At 46.8% G+C, this 14,873-nt stretch overlaps 1 protein-coding gene across 1 annotated transcript in view; it reads right to left on the reverse strand.

The window, feature by feature from the left end:
- Positions 1-6,367, reverse strand: part of PAH (phenylalanine hydroxylase) — a 35,512-nt gene extending 29,145 nt beyond the window's left edge. Inside the window, exons 1-2 of the mRNA XM_036401588.1 lie at positions 6,299-6,367; positions 2,130-2,237 (exon numbers count right to left, since the gene is read on the reverse strand). Coding sequence (XP_036257481.1) covers positions 2,130-2,237; positions 6,299-6,340 — 150 coding nt within the window. The 5' untranslated portion in view covers positions 6,341-6,367. The remainder of the gene's footprint in view (positions 1-2,129; positions 2,238-6,298) is intronic.
- Positions 6,368-14,873: the final 8,506 nt, after the last annotated feature.

Consider the following 14,873-nt stretch of genomic DNA (forward strand, 5'->3'; position numbering starts at 1 on the left):
CAGAACCAGCAGCTGCACAAGGTGTGGACCCCCTCCATGAAGTGAACAATTGCAGCTCCACATCTGCTCCTGGAAACAGCCTGATCCTATTTGTGGCTTGTCAGTTTTCTCTTTTCCTACTGCATGAGGCAATGACAGCTGGAGCAGCCACCCTCACATCTCCTCTTGTGAGGCCCCTCTGAGACAAACCCACCACATTTCCACAAGCCAGCAACAAGCTGGTGGCACAAACCAGGGGACAAGGCTGGGTGTCTCCTTGCCCAAGGAGCCCACCCACAGAGAGTCTGAGCTAACTCCAGTAGCATCTCTCAGCTAATGCTATTAGGCAGTGAAGGAGAACAAGACAAAAACATTCCCTCAAGTTCTTGCTGTTTGTTTCCACTCTTTACCTGCCTATCACCACTTTCCGTGTCTATGCTGTGATGTCAGTGAGCACAAAGTCTGTTTCTCTGAGGCACCACAGCTATAGCCAGGATGGAAAAGGGGGAAGGTTCTCTCCCAGCTGTGCAGGTATGCAAAACTTACACCTCTGTGCAGTTCTTGGAATGGAGCTACAACAGCCCAAAGGCTGCTCTGGTTTACGCCAGGAATTCACTAACAGCAGCCCTGCGGAGCTGTGCTCGAACCATTAAATCCCTCCCATCCATCCATCCATCCATCCATCCATCCATCCATCCATCCATCCATCCATCCATCCATCCATCCATCCATCCCCCCAGTACAATGCCAAATGTAGAACTGATATAAGAGCACCTCTGCCAGGTCTTTTGTCAAGCCTTGGTGTTGGAGGAGCTGAGATTTAGCACGGAAAGAATTGGCTTTGTTGGGTGGAAAACCAACTGAGTCCCAACCTCTCAGCTGCAGTCAGGGCCACTGGGAAAAAGGGACTCTGCTGGTCTAGTTTAGGTATCTGCTTTGGGGCAAGAAAAGTCACATCCAAGAAGTGGTTACTTCTCTCTTTCCTATACTAGCTCCTCTACAAAGGAAGCTCAGAAAGCTCCTATTTCTTTAGAGCTGACAGCAAGTTATTTAGTAGACATCAATGCATTTAATAAGAGAATATCAACAGTCTCATTAATTAATTTGCAGACGTGCACATCACTGACATATGGACATTTTGCAGGATTTTACTAGTCAATTCATAGATTTAGACTTGCTCTTCTGTTGTTGGTGAATTTCCTTCTATCCTAATGAATCGAGCATGTCCTAAAATTCATGATTATTTTTCTTTTGTACGCATAACACACAACCTCTCATTTCTTAGTAAATTAAATTTACAAATGGAAAATATGCAGGCCACAACTTCTTAGAGTGTTCTAAAAAATTGCTGTTTTCAGGCACAACTGTTACATTAAAAAAAGAAAAAAAAACCCCACAGAACCAATATAAAAGTGTATTTGCTTGCGAGCACAGAGTACACAGCTGTGTGTTGCAACACAACCATCCTGAACCGCAAGCATTTCGTGCTTTTCAAACAACATTCATGACATCTGGGAAATATTTCTGCAAGAATAAATAAGCACACAATGTCCTGAAAGGTAAATGGCTCCTTGTTTCCCCAAAAATTTTCCAAATCATTCAGCCTAAGTTACTGAGTCCCTTTGGTGTGAAAAAGTGCTGTCATTTTTATGCTGTTCTGTAGGCACCCTCTACCCACTCCGTAGAAGTACTGCAGGTGGGAGATGGTAAAATCTTTTATATCAGATTTGATTTTTTTGGGTGGACAGGAGCTACTCCCAGCAGAAACACCTCGTTCAATGTGCATTGTGAGTCACATGGCTCACATGCAAGTTAAATTTGCCATATAACTTTTAAGGCAAATAATTTGGTTATAAGTCAATCTTAGGTCACAGCCCAACTCACACCTACCTTTTACTACAGCAGTTATGATTAAATATTTCCCTTTTAAGTGGAAAAATGCATTTTTCCCACCCTCATGTGGGGTAGAGGTTTTAATTTAAAAAAGCTACTTCTGCCCCAAGACTTGAAGGGATTTTAAACCCAGAAAAGAAATGGAGGCTGCTTTCCCCTGTAATAGCAATGAAATAGAATCACAAACACAACCTCCAAGACCCTGAGAAAATGTGGCTGCAATACAAAATTGTAAACACTTGAAGGAAAATATTCACCTCAAATGTGCGCAGGACTTTAGCCAGTGCCCCGACTTCTTCTTTCAGAGAGAAAATCAAAGAAATCACACCATTTTTACTGGGGGAGTCTTCAATGTAGCTAGATTCCTGAAAGGAAAGAAATAAATAAACAAAAATTACTGCCATTCACCCAAGGAGTCAGTTTTGCCTTTCTCCATGTCCCTTTTGCACAGCACCAGTGATGTAAAGAAGGTATAAAACAGCTCTGGGGCTGCTCTGATTTATGATGGCAAAAACACAGATCTCTTCTGTCAAACCAGAGCCCTTGTGAGAGCAAGGTAGTCAAAAAGGACATGCAAATAAACCTAATACCATCCTTGCCTCCCCTCACCCCTCAGGGATGACTGGAAACATTTCTGCACTTTGGTTTCAGCTGCAGTCCAGCAAAGTCCTTCCCTCAGGCTTCCTTTTTATCAGCACTCAGGGTTAAGCAGAGCAGTGTGGATGAGCTCTGTGCAGAGATGCAGACCACGATCTGTGTTTCCCTTCAGTTCTGCTTGTACCTTCCAGGTATCCCCAGGAGAGAGGTAGTATCCACAGGAAGGATATGGAAGGTGATTTTAAAACAAAATAACAACATCAATCAAATAAAAGAAAAATGAAAAAGAAAAATGTTGGAGCAAACATCTAGATCTTCCCTAAATCCCATAATAAATCCCATAATGAGTAAAGACTCAGAGCAAGATGTGTTTTCATTTATGTTTGTTCCCTTTCTCTTATTGATTTTCTGCTCTGCAAATTCCAAAAGGCAATTTTCCGTACTCTCAAAGGTTTATTTTCATTATTTTCACAGTTCTCATTACTAGAATGTCTTTGCATGTCTCTACATGTGTTTCTTTTCACAAAAGCCCTGTTAAGAAGGGAAGAGCTATTTCACCACTTCTGAAAGAGGAAACTGAGCCCTGGAGTTGAAGCAGATCTTGAAAGCTGGGTACTTGGCATGGCAGGTAAATGCCTGCTGAGATTTCAATCACCTAATTTTTCTGATGTCAGAGTAAATTTGATGTACAACCATCACAAACTTTTGGAAGCCACATTAATGATTAATGTCTTACTTGCGTGTTTATTTAATTTTTTTTTAACATCTACTAGCCTTGTACAAATTGCCTGTGGTTGTTGTTTCAAAGATCACACCAGACACCTGCAACACAGAGGAGTCCTGGTGTAACAAGTCCTGGGCTAAAGCTTGATTCAAGGTACCCATTCAAATATTCCTTATAAAGGTCTGTATTTTTGGGCAGAGCTTGCTCTCATTCTGGCTATTGCTCAATTGAACATATAAATCAGAGTAAAAAGAGTTCCAGTTCCCAAATATTGTCCTCAGCAAAGATAGCCTTTGTAGAAGACAAATTAACAATCAAAGCCAGCTGCCCTGAAGCCATGAAGCTCTTGGTGGGCCTACATTTCCTGAGGCAGAGCTATGAAGAGCTGCCTTCTTTTGTAAAGTAAATAATTGCTGATTCTCCAAGCCATCTCCAAGGCTGCCTCCAAGGTTGCTGCTAACAGACTGGCCACACATTTTTCTATGTGGCTTTGTTTCCAGAGGCTGCAAAGGTTTTCCAAATGTCTTCCAGCTTTATGAGGGACCTCTAGTGCAAACTGTAGGAGAAGTGCTGCACCAGAAGGAAGATTGCCACCTGTTCAGCTGTGACACTTCCTGCAGCATCTCTGTGTCTCCCGAGTCCCCATGCAGCCAGGGAGTCAGCCCAGCTCAGACATGGGGAGGAACAAGAGGAAAAGCAGCTGGAAGTGATGTGTCAGCTGGCTAATGAAACCCATTTACACCTCAAGCAACCACGAGGGAAAACGATGACAGGAGTCTGGCAAAAGCTAAAACAAATGTCTGTAGTACTGAAATTTTGTGGTAGTGTGACCAAAACTGTCATCTCAAATACTGCCCATGCATTGCTTTTTCCTTCTGTTTTCACCCACCACAGCCAAGACTGATCTCAAGGACAGAACTTGCTCCACCATTGTCTGTCCAATGGGTCGAGATTTTGGTTTTCACTGTCTGCGATGAAACTGCTCTATAAGACATGGAGTTATATATTTAAAATATTCTTGCCAAGTCATGCTGTGAGAACCAACTTATATGACAGATTGACTTGAATGTGTGTGACAAATAAAGAATTCATGGTTTGCATACTTGCAGGGGATATAATGCAAAGTTGAAGTCCTGCAAGGCAATCCTGATGATAATAATTCATCTCTTTGTACAACAAGATTAGACAAAAAAAGCCTTAAAAAATCTTTCCAAACTCATTGGTCACTAGCTTTGATTTGTTAAGATCAGCTGCTTTCAAAGTGTCCTCAGTCATTTTCCCACTCCTGTAAGTTGATTTATATTGGTGCTTAAGAGAAAGATACATTGCAGTAGGGAGTAGGCACTGATGCTCTAAACAGCCTCATACTTGCTTAATTTCTTGCACATCTGCATATGCACTCAGCTCCCTGGAAGGTCTTTTAACAAGCATCAGCCCATGCCTGAGCCTGTCACAGAGCTGACATCTTTAATTGCAAAGGGGGAGAAGACAAAAATGATTGTTTTCCTGGTACTCAGCTCTTATCAGGGTATATGGAGGCAGCCTGCATCAATACACACTACAGATAATAAACCTCAACACATGCACTGGAGGTGATAGCAGCAAAAACAGAGGCACTCACATTATTGTTGAGCTTTTTGTAGTACTTACGCATAGCTTTAACTGTTGATCAGTTTTTCCACTCTCATTTTGGACTTTAACTTCTAGTCCCTCAACATACATGGAGGAATTGCAGCTTTGGGGTAGTTCTACTGTTTTGTTACTATTGTGATTATGATTGAGAGTCGAAGAAACAATTTTATTGTGTTGAAATATTGTCTCTGTGATATGTATATGCGATTTATAGTGTGCATAAATTCAGCTCTAATTTTCTTCAAGCTCTGTTTCTTTTCCAGGAAATAAAATGAGAACTAGTTGAAGAGCATGAACAACCATCCCTGGACCTTAGACAATCACAGACCTGCATTTTTAGTTAGGCACATTGCACATAGATTGGTATTGCCATTCTGACACAGGTGGCAGCATTGGGGGTCAATAACACAATCCTGTCAGCCTTCTAATCAATTGCTGAGACATTTAGCTAAAGCCCTTCAGAGTGAATTCCAACATTGGTAAAGCCAGAGGAAGTTTTTCTTGCAATTTCAGGATATAAAATTTCCACCTCACTGCTGTAAACTTCAAATTTACTAGATATGCAAAATGGGAGGGAGGGGAAGGGGAGGAAGGGAAAAAAAATATTTCAAATTAAAAGATTTGCAAGTTACTTGTGAAAATGGAATTAGTTTCCAAGTCAGATTTCTTAAAGCATTTAAATGCTCATCATGGCAGTTGTCATTGGAACCAAGAAATTACACAACTTGGATAAGCAGCAAGGTGAGACTCTAGAGAAATACTGTGGGAGCTCAGCCTCAGCACACAAAGAAGTGGGAATAGAGGAATAGATGCTTCCTTGACATCTCTGCTCTTATAAAAAATAGAAGCCCTTTTTTGCACATCTGATGCAGCTTGTCTCAGGCTTCAGCAGCATTGCATAGGACAGATAAGGGCAGAATTTTGTCCTAATAATTAACCATGCTGGACTCAGGTTACATCACTTGCCCCTGCAGTAACATCAGTGCCTGTATTTAAAAGGCATGCACTTCAGGTCTTTCCTGTATTTCCCAAAGCAAAGAGTTCAAAGTCGGTCAGTCAGTAAACATTAAAAAAGAGGACAAGAGAGCCCCAAATTTAACAAAAAGCTACACCAGAAGAGCACATAATTTCATCTGTTTTCCTTTAACAAAAGAAGACAGCTTTTTTTCATCACACAAATTTAAGACCTCCAATAAGCTTCTGGTCTTTTCTGATTCTTTGTCTTTTTGCCATGTACATAAGGATACCGTTGCAATGTTTGTTTGTATTTTCACTGCGTTTTTGTGAGCACAATTAACAGCAGACAAATACAGGAGCTGCCAAAATTGCTCAGGTACTGCAAAGCATCACAACAGGCCACCTTGATTTTCTCCTCTGGGGTCACACTGCCTCTCAGAGAGGGAAAGACAAGCATAGGAGTGCAGGAGTGAGGACATCCCTCCACCTCTGCAAAAAGCAGATCCCATCACTTACCTGGAAAGAGTCACCATTCATTTTGCAGTGCTGTGAGTCCATGTTGCAAAGGCAGCAATGCCCACTCAGGGAGGCCCCTCCACTACAGCAGGTGAAGCCTTCTGACTTAACTGCAGTGGCCAGAGATCTGTGCAAAGGTATTTAAAGTGGAGCAGCCAAGGCAAAGCCATTCCCTTCCCCAGCTCCCTCCCCTGGACAGCATGCCAAGGGGGCGTTCTCCCTGCACGCCCACCCCACCCACCGCTGGCACACCAAGCAGCCGCTGCAGCTCTCCAGCAGATTGTTTCTGGCTGCACCCAACGTGGAGGAGCAGCATGCTCCGAATTAACAGCCTTCCTCCTCCTGATCAACATCAGCTGTTTTCACTTTTTTCAAGTCAACACATGGTTTTCAGTTCAGCCTCCAGCCCGTTCCTTCCCACTGCAGCTGCGTGTTCAGCCTCAGGTGGGTTTCACCGCGGGGTCACTCCCCTTGGACAGATATCAGACATTCTCCAGGATGTGCTCTTTGGATGTCAAACATCAGACAGAGAAGGCTCTGGCAAGGCACAGCAGCTGAGGGATTTGTCCTTCAGTAGGACCTCTGGGGCTGCTTCCAAAGAGCTCAGAGAGCAAGAGACACCACTCTGCTCACCAGACACCAGAGAGAGACACCCAGTACAGGGAAAGCATGAGAGAACATGAACCTCACACTGGGATATGAGCCTGAGCATGGAGAAAGGGAAGAAGGTAAAGGAAGAAAAGGAGCAGGAAAGAGTAGGTCAGAGCTCCAGGGCAGGAAGATGTAGAAGAACTGCAGATGATGTATGTGTGCTTGCATCTGGTGTCAGCCATGGAAAGCACAAGGGGAACTGGGTGGGACACATAAATGATTTCAGGAAAGGTTAGTAAAGTACTGATATGAAAGAGCCCAGATTTGGCTTAATAAGAGTCACCAAAGGGGGTAAAGGAGACTGGAAAGCTGTAGCCCAATATCAGAGGACAGGTGAAAAAATGAAGGAGCTTGACAAGTATCTCTCTTGCTATTTGGGAAAATGAAGTCTTACAAACCGTGCCAAGGCAGGTAATCTTGCTATATTTTCATGATGAAGACAAATTCTCTTTACACTTATTTTCTCCTTGAAGGAAGCTCTACTACACATACCTGTGCAAACTCATATTGATAAACACTAGAAATAAATTACTGTAAATTTTTCATACCTACAAAACCCAGCAGCTTTGCAGTGGGGAAACTGAGTGGAACCATTCTCATAGTTCTTACTATGGAGTCAGAATCCATCCCACTGAAATTATCAATTATATAACATGCATCTGAAGTGACTCTGTGCTTTGGGTGCAAATACATGCATACTTTTTTCAGAAGAGCTGCTTCTTTGTGCATCCTGAAACTGCCTGTAAGGTAGGAAGTTATTTCTGAAGTGATCAGCAAGCCTGTGGTATGGGCTGGCAGGTCAAGATAGCCAAATGTGATGCACATTAAACACACTGGATCCTGCTCATGTGGCAGTAGGATGGGGCAAGGAAAGGCAGAGCAGTGGGGGAAAGTATCCCCAGTAACTGCCAGCAGTAGAGAAACTACTGGGTTTTAGCTACTCAGCCAGTAAATTCATTATGGTAGCCAGTATTTTGTGTCCTGTGTTTGTGCAACACAAGGCACAGCCCTATCCATGATAGGGAGACTGAAGGCCACCTTGGAAAAAAACAACAGTGAGATGAAGATGATGACAACTCTGATTATAGCCCCTGTGCAGGACAAGACAGACTCCAAAACTAGTCTTGTTTACCTTCCCCACACACCACGCCTTGCCACCTGGTGTATTTTTCAGTGAGATAAACTATTCTTTCCTCTGTTTGTGCCTTCCTCTTTCTTTCCTAACTCCTTCTCTTTTCACTAGCCTTTAATATCTCTTTTACTTCTTTGTGGCTTTTACATGCTTTTGGTCTTCATTCCTTCCCTTTCTCCATCCCTTTTCTTACATGTGTCCACTCTACTCAATGGTAATGGCAAGACAAAGTGAATTATCAAACAGATAAAATACTGCTCATGCCAAATCTTTGTAGTCATCTATTTTGCCTCCTAGCTCTTGCTGTTGTGTATTTATTTTGCAAGATTATCTCTCATCCTTGTTGTTACATAATAATAATAATAATAATATCACCAGTGTATTACCACGAGTTCACTGTTTGGTCAATCTGCACTGTCAGAGGTTGCCTGGTAGCAGAAGGCACTGGCTGAAGGAAAAACAAAGTTCTGTCTTGCTAGGAGGAATTCCCAGTGTCTCCTGTTTTGGAGTAAAGTGGTGTGAGGGGGTGTGAGAGTATGTGTGTGCCCAATGACGTTCCCCTTAGGAATATGCAGTTGCATCAGCATTGGTTACCTTGGGCCATTTCAGAGTCCAAACTGCTGGAGCTTCCCTGTCCTCTTTGAAGTACTGTTTCAGCATACCAAGCATGGCTTCAGCCCCCTGCAGTGACACTGCCAGCCAGGTTTTCCCACTTGGCTTTCAACCTTCCTCATGCGCCTGATTCCCCGGCCAGTGCGAGCACCTGGGCTTTAAGTCTGTTAGTCCTGCTCTGGGCTTTTGCTGCAGCACAGAGCACCCCCTCTCCTATCAACAATATGCAGATATGTGTTGATGTCCCACCTTGCTTTTGCCTAAAAATACGCGTTCTCCCTCCAAAACACACTTTCTTTGGGTGTGCACACACACATGCACACACCACATGTAGTCCTTTCTGGCTGTGCTCTCAGCCACAGCTCACAGGGCTCTTTGCACTGAAGTTGGCAAGCTCCCCTGGCTGGCACGATGCGAGTTCAAGGGGCCACGGACTTTGGCTGCTTTTCAGACTGCTCTTTGCCACCCATTTGCAGAGTGGCGGCCTCCCTGGAGCTCTTAGTCTTTGTGTCTGGGCAAGGATGTCCCTTCCTGTGCCAGAACACTGGGCCTATCCTTGGCCTGCAGCTCCCTGCTTCCCTGCTGTTCAGGATGTCCCAGTGCATGTGAGGGTGCAGTAAGCAGTGGAAGGGGAATTTTCTAAGCTGGTGGAAAAAATTCCCGGATGAGGATTCCACGAGTATCTTAGGTGGTTTGTGTGTGTGTGCATGGGAGGGGGTATACCCCTTATCAACACCGTGTATGCATTTACCAGAAATCTCAGGGTGCTGAAGCTCTCCCTTACTCCCCATACAGACAGCATTTCCTCGCACGTCCCTCTGCATCGTGCTGGCAAAGCCACCCAGCCGTATCCTCTCTCACCGCCGAGACGGGCTCCCCGAGACCTCAAGGCTGCACGCCACCCCTTTCCACCCGGATTTTCCCGGCTCCTTCCCTCCTGGGCGCGGGTGGCCGGGAGGTGGCACTGTGTCCTCACGGCAGAGGCGGCTGGCGGCGGCGGGGACCCGGGACCCGGGCTGTCCCCGCTGCCTGCCCTCTCCGGGAATAGCGGGGGATCCGCTTCCCAGCCTGCGCAGGCATCACCCAAACCCTCTCCTACCCCTCCTGCCAGGGGACCACCGCTTCGGAGGAGCCGGGAACAACCCACCCACTCCCCACCCAAAATATTCAGCTCTCCAAAAAGTGGCGCTGGGGGTATGCGGGAGGGCAGCCCGGTGTGATTTATCCCCCGGGGCTCTGACAGACGCACCGCTCGTGGCCGCACAATGGGGCCACCCGGCAGAGCCGGCAGCCAAGGGCTCCGCTCCGCGGGCGCGGAGGGCAGCGGGGCAGCGGGCGGGACCCGCGGGAGCTGCGGAGCGGCGAGCGGGATGGGGCCGCGGGGGGAAAAGCTGCTTCGGCGGCTGGTTTGCGGTTTTGTTTGTTTGTTTGTTTGGGGTTTTTTTCCTGTGGTTTTTTTTTTTTTTTTTTTGGTGTGTGTGTTGGTTTTTTTGGTTTCTTTCTTTTTTTTTTTTTTTTTTTTTTGCAGCCCTATATGCAAACTGTCACTTCAGGTTAGCACTAGACCTGATGTAGCTCATTAGCATGAGCTGTATCTAATACGCTTAAAACCTCTAATTATTTATTATGCCCTAATTGGCAACCCAAGAAATGTCTGCAAAGTGATGAGTGTTCATCCCAAGACGCCTTTCGAGGAGGATTCGGCAGTGTCCCTGGTCAAACGTCATTTTTAATTCTTCATTGAGGCACAGGCTTTATTCCTCTTGTAGAGATACAACACCAAGAAAACTCAAACTTGCTACCCCAATAACCCACCTTCTCCACCCTGGGCAGGACGGTCAACAATTAATCAAGAATAAAGTTTCATGGTTAAGTTCTTATTTCCGTAAAGGGATGCTTAGGAAGAGGCATTAAACTTTATCAACTATGCAAAAGTGCAAACACACCGTCCTTAAAATTACTTACCCAAGGGACCATCTTGCCTTTTCAGGAAAAAATCTCTTTCCTGACTTCTGAATGTAGCAAATGTTGAAAATTATATTCACATGGAAACTGTTTCAAAATAAGTTTAACTCTCTGGGGTTGACCCCCCCACACTCCACTCAAAGTGCTTTTTTTTTCTTCCCTTCCAAGTCTGTATTATGTTTCTTCAGGCCGCACCAACTATTTATTTATCTTTATTCTTTCTCTCTTTCTTTTCATTCATTATTCTCTCTCCCTCTCTTTTTTTCCCCCCTTCCTTGTGTGTGTGGCTTCTCGGTCTGATCTGTAGCTTGTTACCACCCACTGCACGCTCTCTCCTGCAGCCGAGGTGTTTCTATACAAACTTCAGCGTCCAGTTGTCATATTAATTATTACACTGAGTAATGACTGAAATAGTCAAAATAAGGGGAGACTCAAGAGAGCTTTTTCTTGCTGCTCAAAGATTCAGCAAAGAAGCCTTGCAACAAAGCACTAATTGGTCCCCAGAAATACTCTGACAAGGCATGGAAGATAGGTTTCATAAAGCCCAGCAATTGTGAAGGGGGAAAAGATCCTTGAATAGACCCCACGCTTCTTTTCTAAACTCTCTTGCTGAGCAAAAAATGGACTGCTTCTTGAATACTGGACTGATCTTGAATGCTATACCCAGCAGAGAAAAAAATGCACCATTTATTGTAAGTTTTTTTTCCAGCTATTCATGTGTTCTATGTGGAGAATAAGCTGGTTTTGTTTACCATGAAAGACCTTTTACTTTATTTTCACTCTTGGGGGGGAAGCTGGAAAGGCGAGGGGGAGGGCGAGGGGAGGGAGAGAAACACATGTGCCCAAATCCAGACGAGCTGCCTACTGTAACAAAATGGAGTGTAACAAATCCTACAGAAGTCCCGAATGTATCGATTCTTTGAAGATCTATATAGATTAACGACTTTCGTTCTGCTTTTCCAAGACAGCATTTAATCATAACGTAAATGGCCTTTAAAAAAGAAAAGAAGTGGCAAGAAAAAAAAAAAAAGCATACCGGAGCTGTTTTTTTTTTTTTAAAAAAAAAAAAAGGCAAGGACTTCAAAAGGCCTCATGAGTATGTCTACAATTTAGGCACACAAAAAAGTCACTAGAAAATAATGACAATTCAAGATTTAAAAATAAATAAATAAATAAAGACTGAAATAAAAGTGCCAAATGAAAAGGGCAAGGGCTATTTATCATTATATTAGAATTAAGAATTTCAAGGCGCAGGTGCAGGACTGTGCATAGGAGTGGGTGGAGGCGGGGGACCTTGGAACAATATTTATTATTTAGGAATCTGGTCCCTTACTCTGCACAGTGAGCACACAGAGGAGCTGGTGAGATTGGAATTACCCCAGACATAAGGGGTGAGTTCCTTCCCCGGTGGCAGTGGGAGGAAAGAGAAAAGGGAGGAAAAGACTCTGCCCCCCTCATCCACCCCCCACACAAACACACACCATGACCCAAATGGGTACAGGGCCACAGAGGCACAATTACATGGGTTACACTTGGTGACCTCTGGGACTCACAGTTTTTTGCCTTTTTAAGAGCCCTCTGAGACTGGAGAAGAAGGGACCCAGAAACTCCAGCCTTATTCTGCCGCTTCCAGGAAAAGGGGCAGGAATGTTCTTATGTGGTGTTTCTACACCAGTTCTGGAGGCAGGCTGAAGAATTAGTCTGTTTAAATATATATATAGTTTACTATATAGTTTACTATTTATATATTGCAGGGCTGCAATTCCTTTGATATTTCTGTTAGCACTTCCCAAAGTCATAGTGCAGAGCTGGTGATGCGACAACTGCTTCCAGTGCAGTCTGTTCTGACATCAGACAAGGGATGTTGAACAAACCACCCAGGAGACCTGGAACTGAAAAAGGACAGCTCCCCAAACAGGAAATACAAGCAAACATTTTATCCTGCTAAGGTCTGGCTGTCCTAACCAAGAGTGGATAAAATAAGTTAAAACATTTCCCATCTGATGAGACAGTAGGCTAGAAGTCAGAAAGCGGTCAGTGATCAGTGAAGAGGTCCCAAAATAAACATGACCACACAGAACTACTTAGCATTTTTCATCACATGTACTGAGAAGCTGACATTTTTAACATGACACAGCATTAAAAGCTGACATATTACAAAATTATACAATTACTAGCTAGCAGGTAATTGTATAATTACTAGCTAGCACATTGAGGCTCCCCTGTGCTATGTTTCTGGTTAGCACTTTTTTAACTCACACACACAGCCAGGGTCAAAGATCCAGTGGCAGATGAGAACTGATTTCTACAGCTCCAGACTGCTGTAATTGAGGTCAACAACAGTACAGGGCTTACTTTTGCAGTAATTTCCATTGAAACCTTAACATGGACTGTGCAGGTCCCCTCCTTCCATGCTTTGGAGCTGGTGTGAGTACCAGGGATTAAAGCCACCTACCAGGGACTTTCTAAAACCATATCACCATGGCAAGGCTGTCATTCCATGGCTCTGCTCTTTTTGGTGGGTTAGAGAGCACACACATCTGAGTTTACAGAGTGGAAAGGAGACAGAGTAGAAGGTAGAAAATGTGCTAAAGATTTCAGAAATATGTGAAAGGCAGGAGGGCAGGAGGAGAATGCCAAGATCAGCATTCTCGGGTGCTGAACCTGGTCATCCCTTCCAGGCTGCCAACACCTGTGCAGCCCCAAGGGTCAGTGTGGCCCCCAAGCACACCAGCCTCAAACTCTTAGCACCTCAGTGCTGCTTTGCCTCATTTGCTCCTGAACCACAAGTGAGACTTCACCTGAGAGCAGTGATAATTTCCCCTGCACAGGCCAGGTCCATCCTGACTCCCCAGTTACAAGCCAACGCCAATGCCTGCTTGCAGAGCCGGTGCCCCACTTCCACTTTGCAGGGCGACACGGGGAGGAGCAGGGGGTCAGTGGCTTTCCCGGGCTCAGCAAGCAGACAGTGTGGCCTGGGAAATGGGATCTGGCTGGGAAGGGTGAGCTGGCTCCACACCTGCCAGCTCTACCCAGCACACCCTTACTTTATGAGGCAAACCTCCTCCCTTGCCGTGCCGGACCGCCCGCGCGGGACGTGCCCAGGAGGGGTTTGTTCTCTCCCTCCTGACAGGCTGACCCCGCGGTGATCGGCATTCCGGAGGGGTAATTCGAGGTGACTTCTCCCGAGAAGCCTCTACCCTGCACTGCTCTCAGCCGCCCTCCTCCTATCACCCAGCCGGGCTCCCCCGCGGTTGTCGCTGGCTAATAGAGCCATCAGGCGGCCCGCGGGGCGTGTGCGGTGCCGGGCACACGCGGCTCCGGCCGCTGCAAGCGGGGGGGACGGCAGCCCCCGGCGGCGGGGCTCGGACACTCATGGAGCTCAGCATGGCAGCGCTCGGTGAGCCAAGGGAGCGATACCAGAGACAAGGGACAAGGAGAAGCCGAGGTCCCGCACACGAAGTTTCCCTGAAAGCGCAAGGGCGCTTCTCCCGCGGGCGCGCATCGCTTTGCCTGCCCTCGCCACGGGACGCCTCCGTGCCTACACATCCCGCGCCGCTGCTCTCCCTCCCTCCAAACCCCGGCAGGTGCACAGGGGATGGCCCGCACACCCTGGGGCTCCGCCGGGAGTCACCGGCTGCCTGTCCCTCGGCGCGATCCGCGCCCCTCGGCGGGCGGGCAGGGCTCCCCCCTTCCCTTTCCCCTTTCCCCCTCACGCTTTCCCGCCCCTGCCCCCCCCGCGGCGCCCACGCGCGCCGCCCCCGCCCCGCCCCCGGCCCGCGCGGCGCCCCGGCGCGGGTGTTTGCTCAGGGCCGGGAGCGCGGCACGCGCCGGGCGCACGCACTTGCGACAACAAACCCGCGAGCGGCCGGGGCGGCGCGCGGGGCGGGCGGGCGGGGGGGGGGGTTGGGGGCGGGGCCGCGCGGCCGCCAGCGCGTGTGCGGCGGGGGGCGCGGGGGCTCCTGTGTGTCCGTGTGTCTGTCTGTGTGTGTCTCCGTGTGTGTGTGTGTGTGTGTGTGTGTGTGTGCGTGTGTGCGCGTCCCGCGCTGAAAAGGCGACAGCGCTCCGCGCATCGCGGCCGGCAAAGCCGGGGAGCGTGGAAGGCGCAAGGTGCAGGGTGTGTGTGTGTGTGTGTGTGTGTATGAGCGCGGGGGGTGGCGGGGGGAGGCTCGTCCCTGTGTGTGTGTGTGTGTGTGTGTAGGAGAAGAGGGGGGG

Source organism: Molothrus ater, chromosome 5 (genome assembly GCF_012460135.2).
Source record: "Molothrus ater isolate BHLD 08-10-18 breed brown headed cowbird chromosome 5, BPBGC_Mater_1.1, whole genome shotgun sequence".
Taxonomy (NCBI): Eukaryota; Metazoa; Chordata; class Aves; order Passeriformes; family Icteridae; genus Molothrus; species Molothrus ater.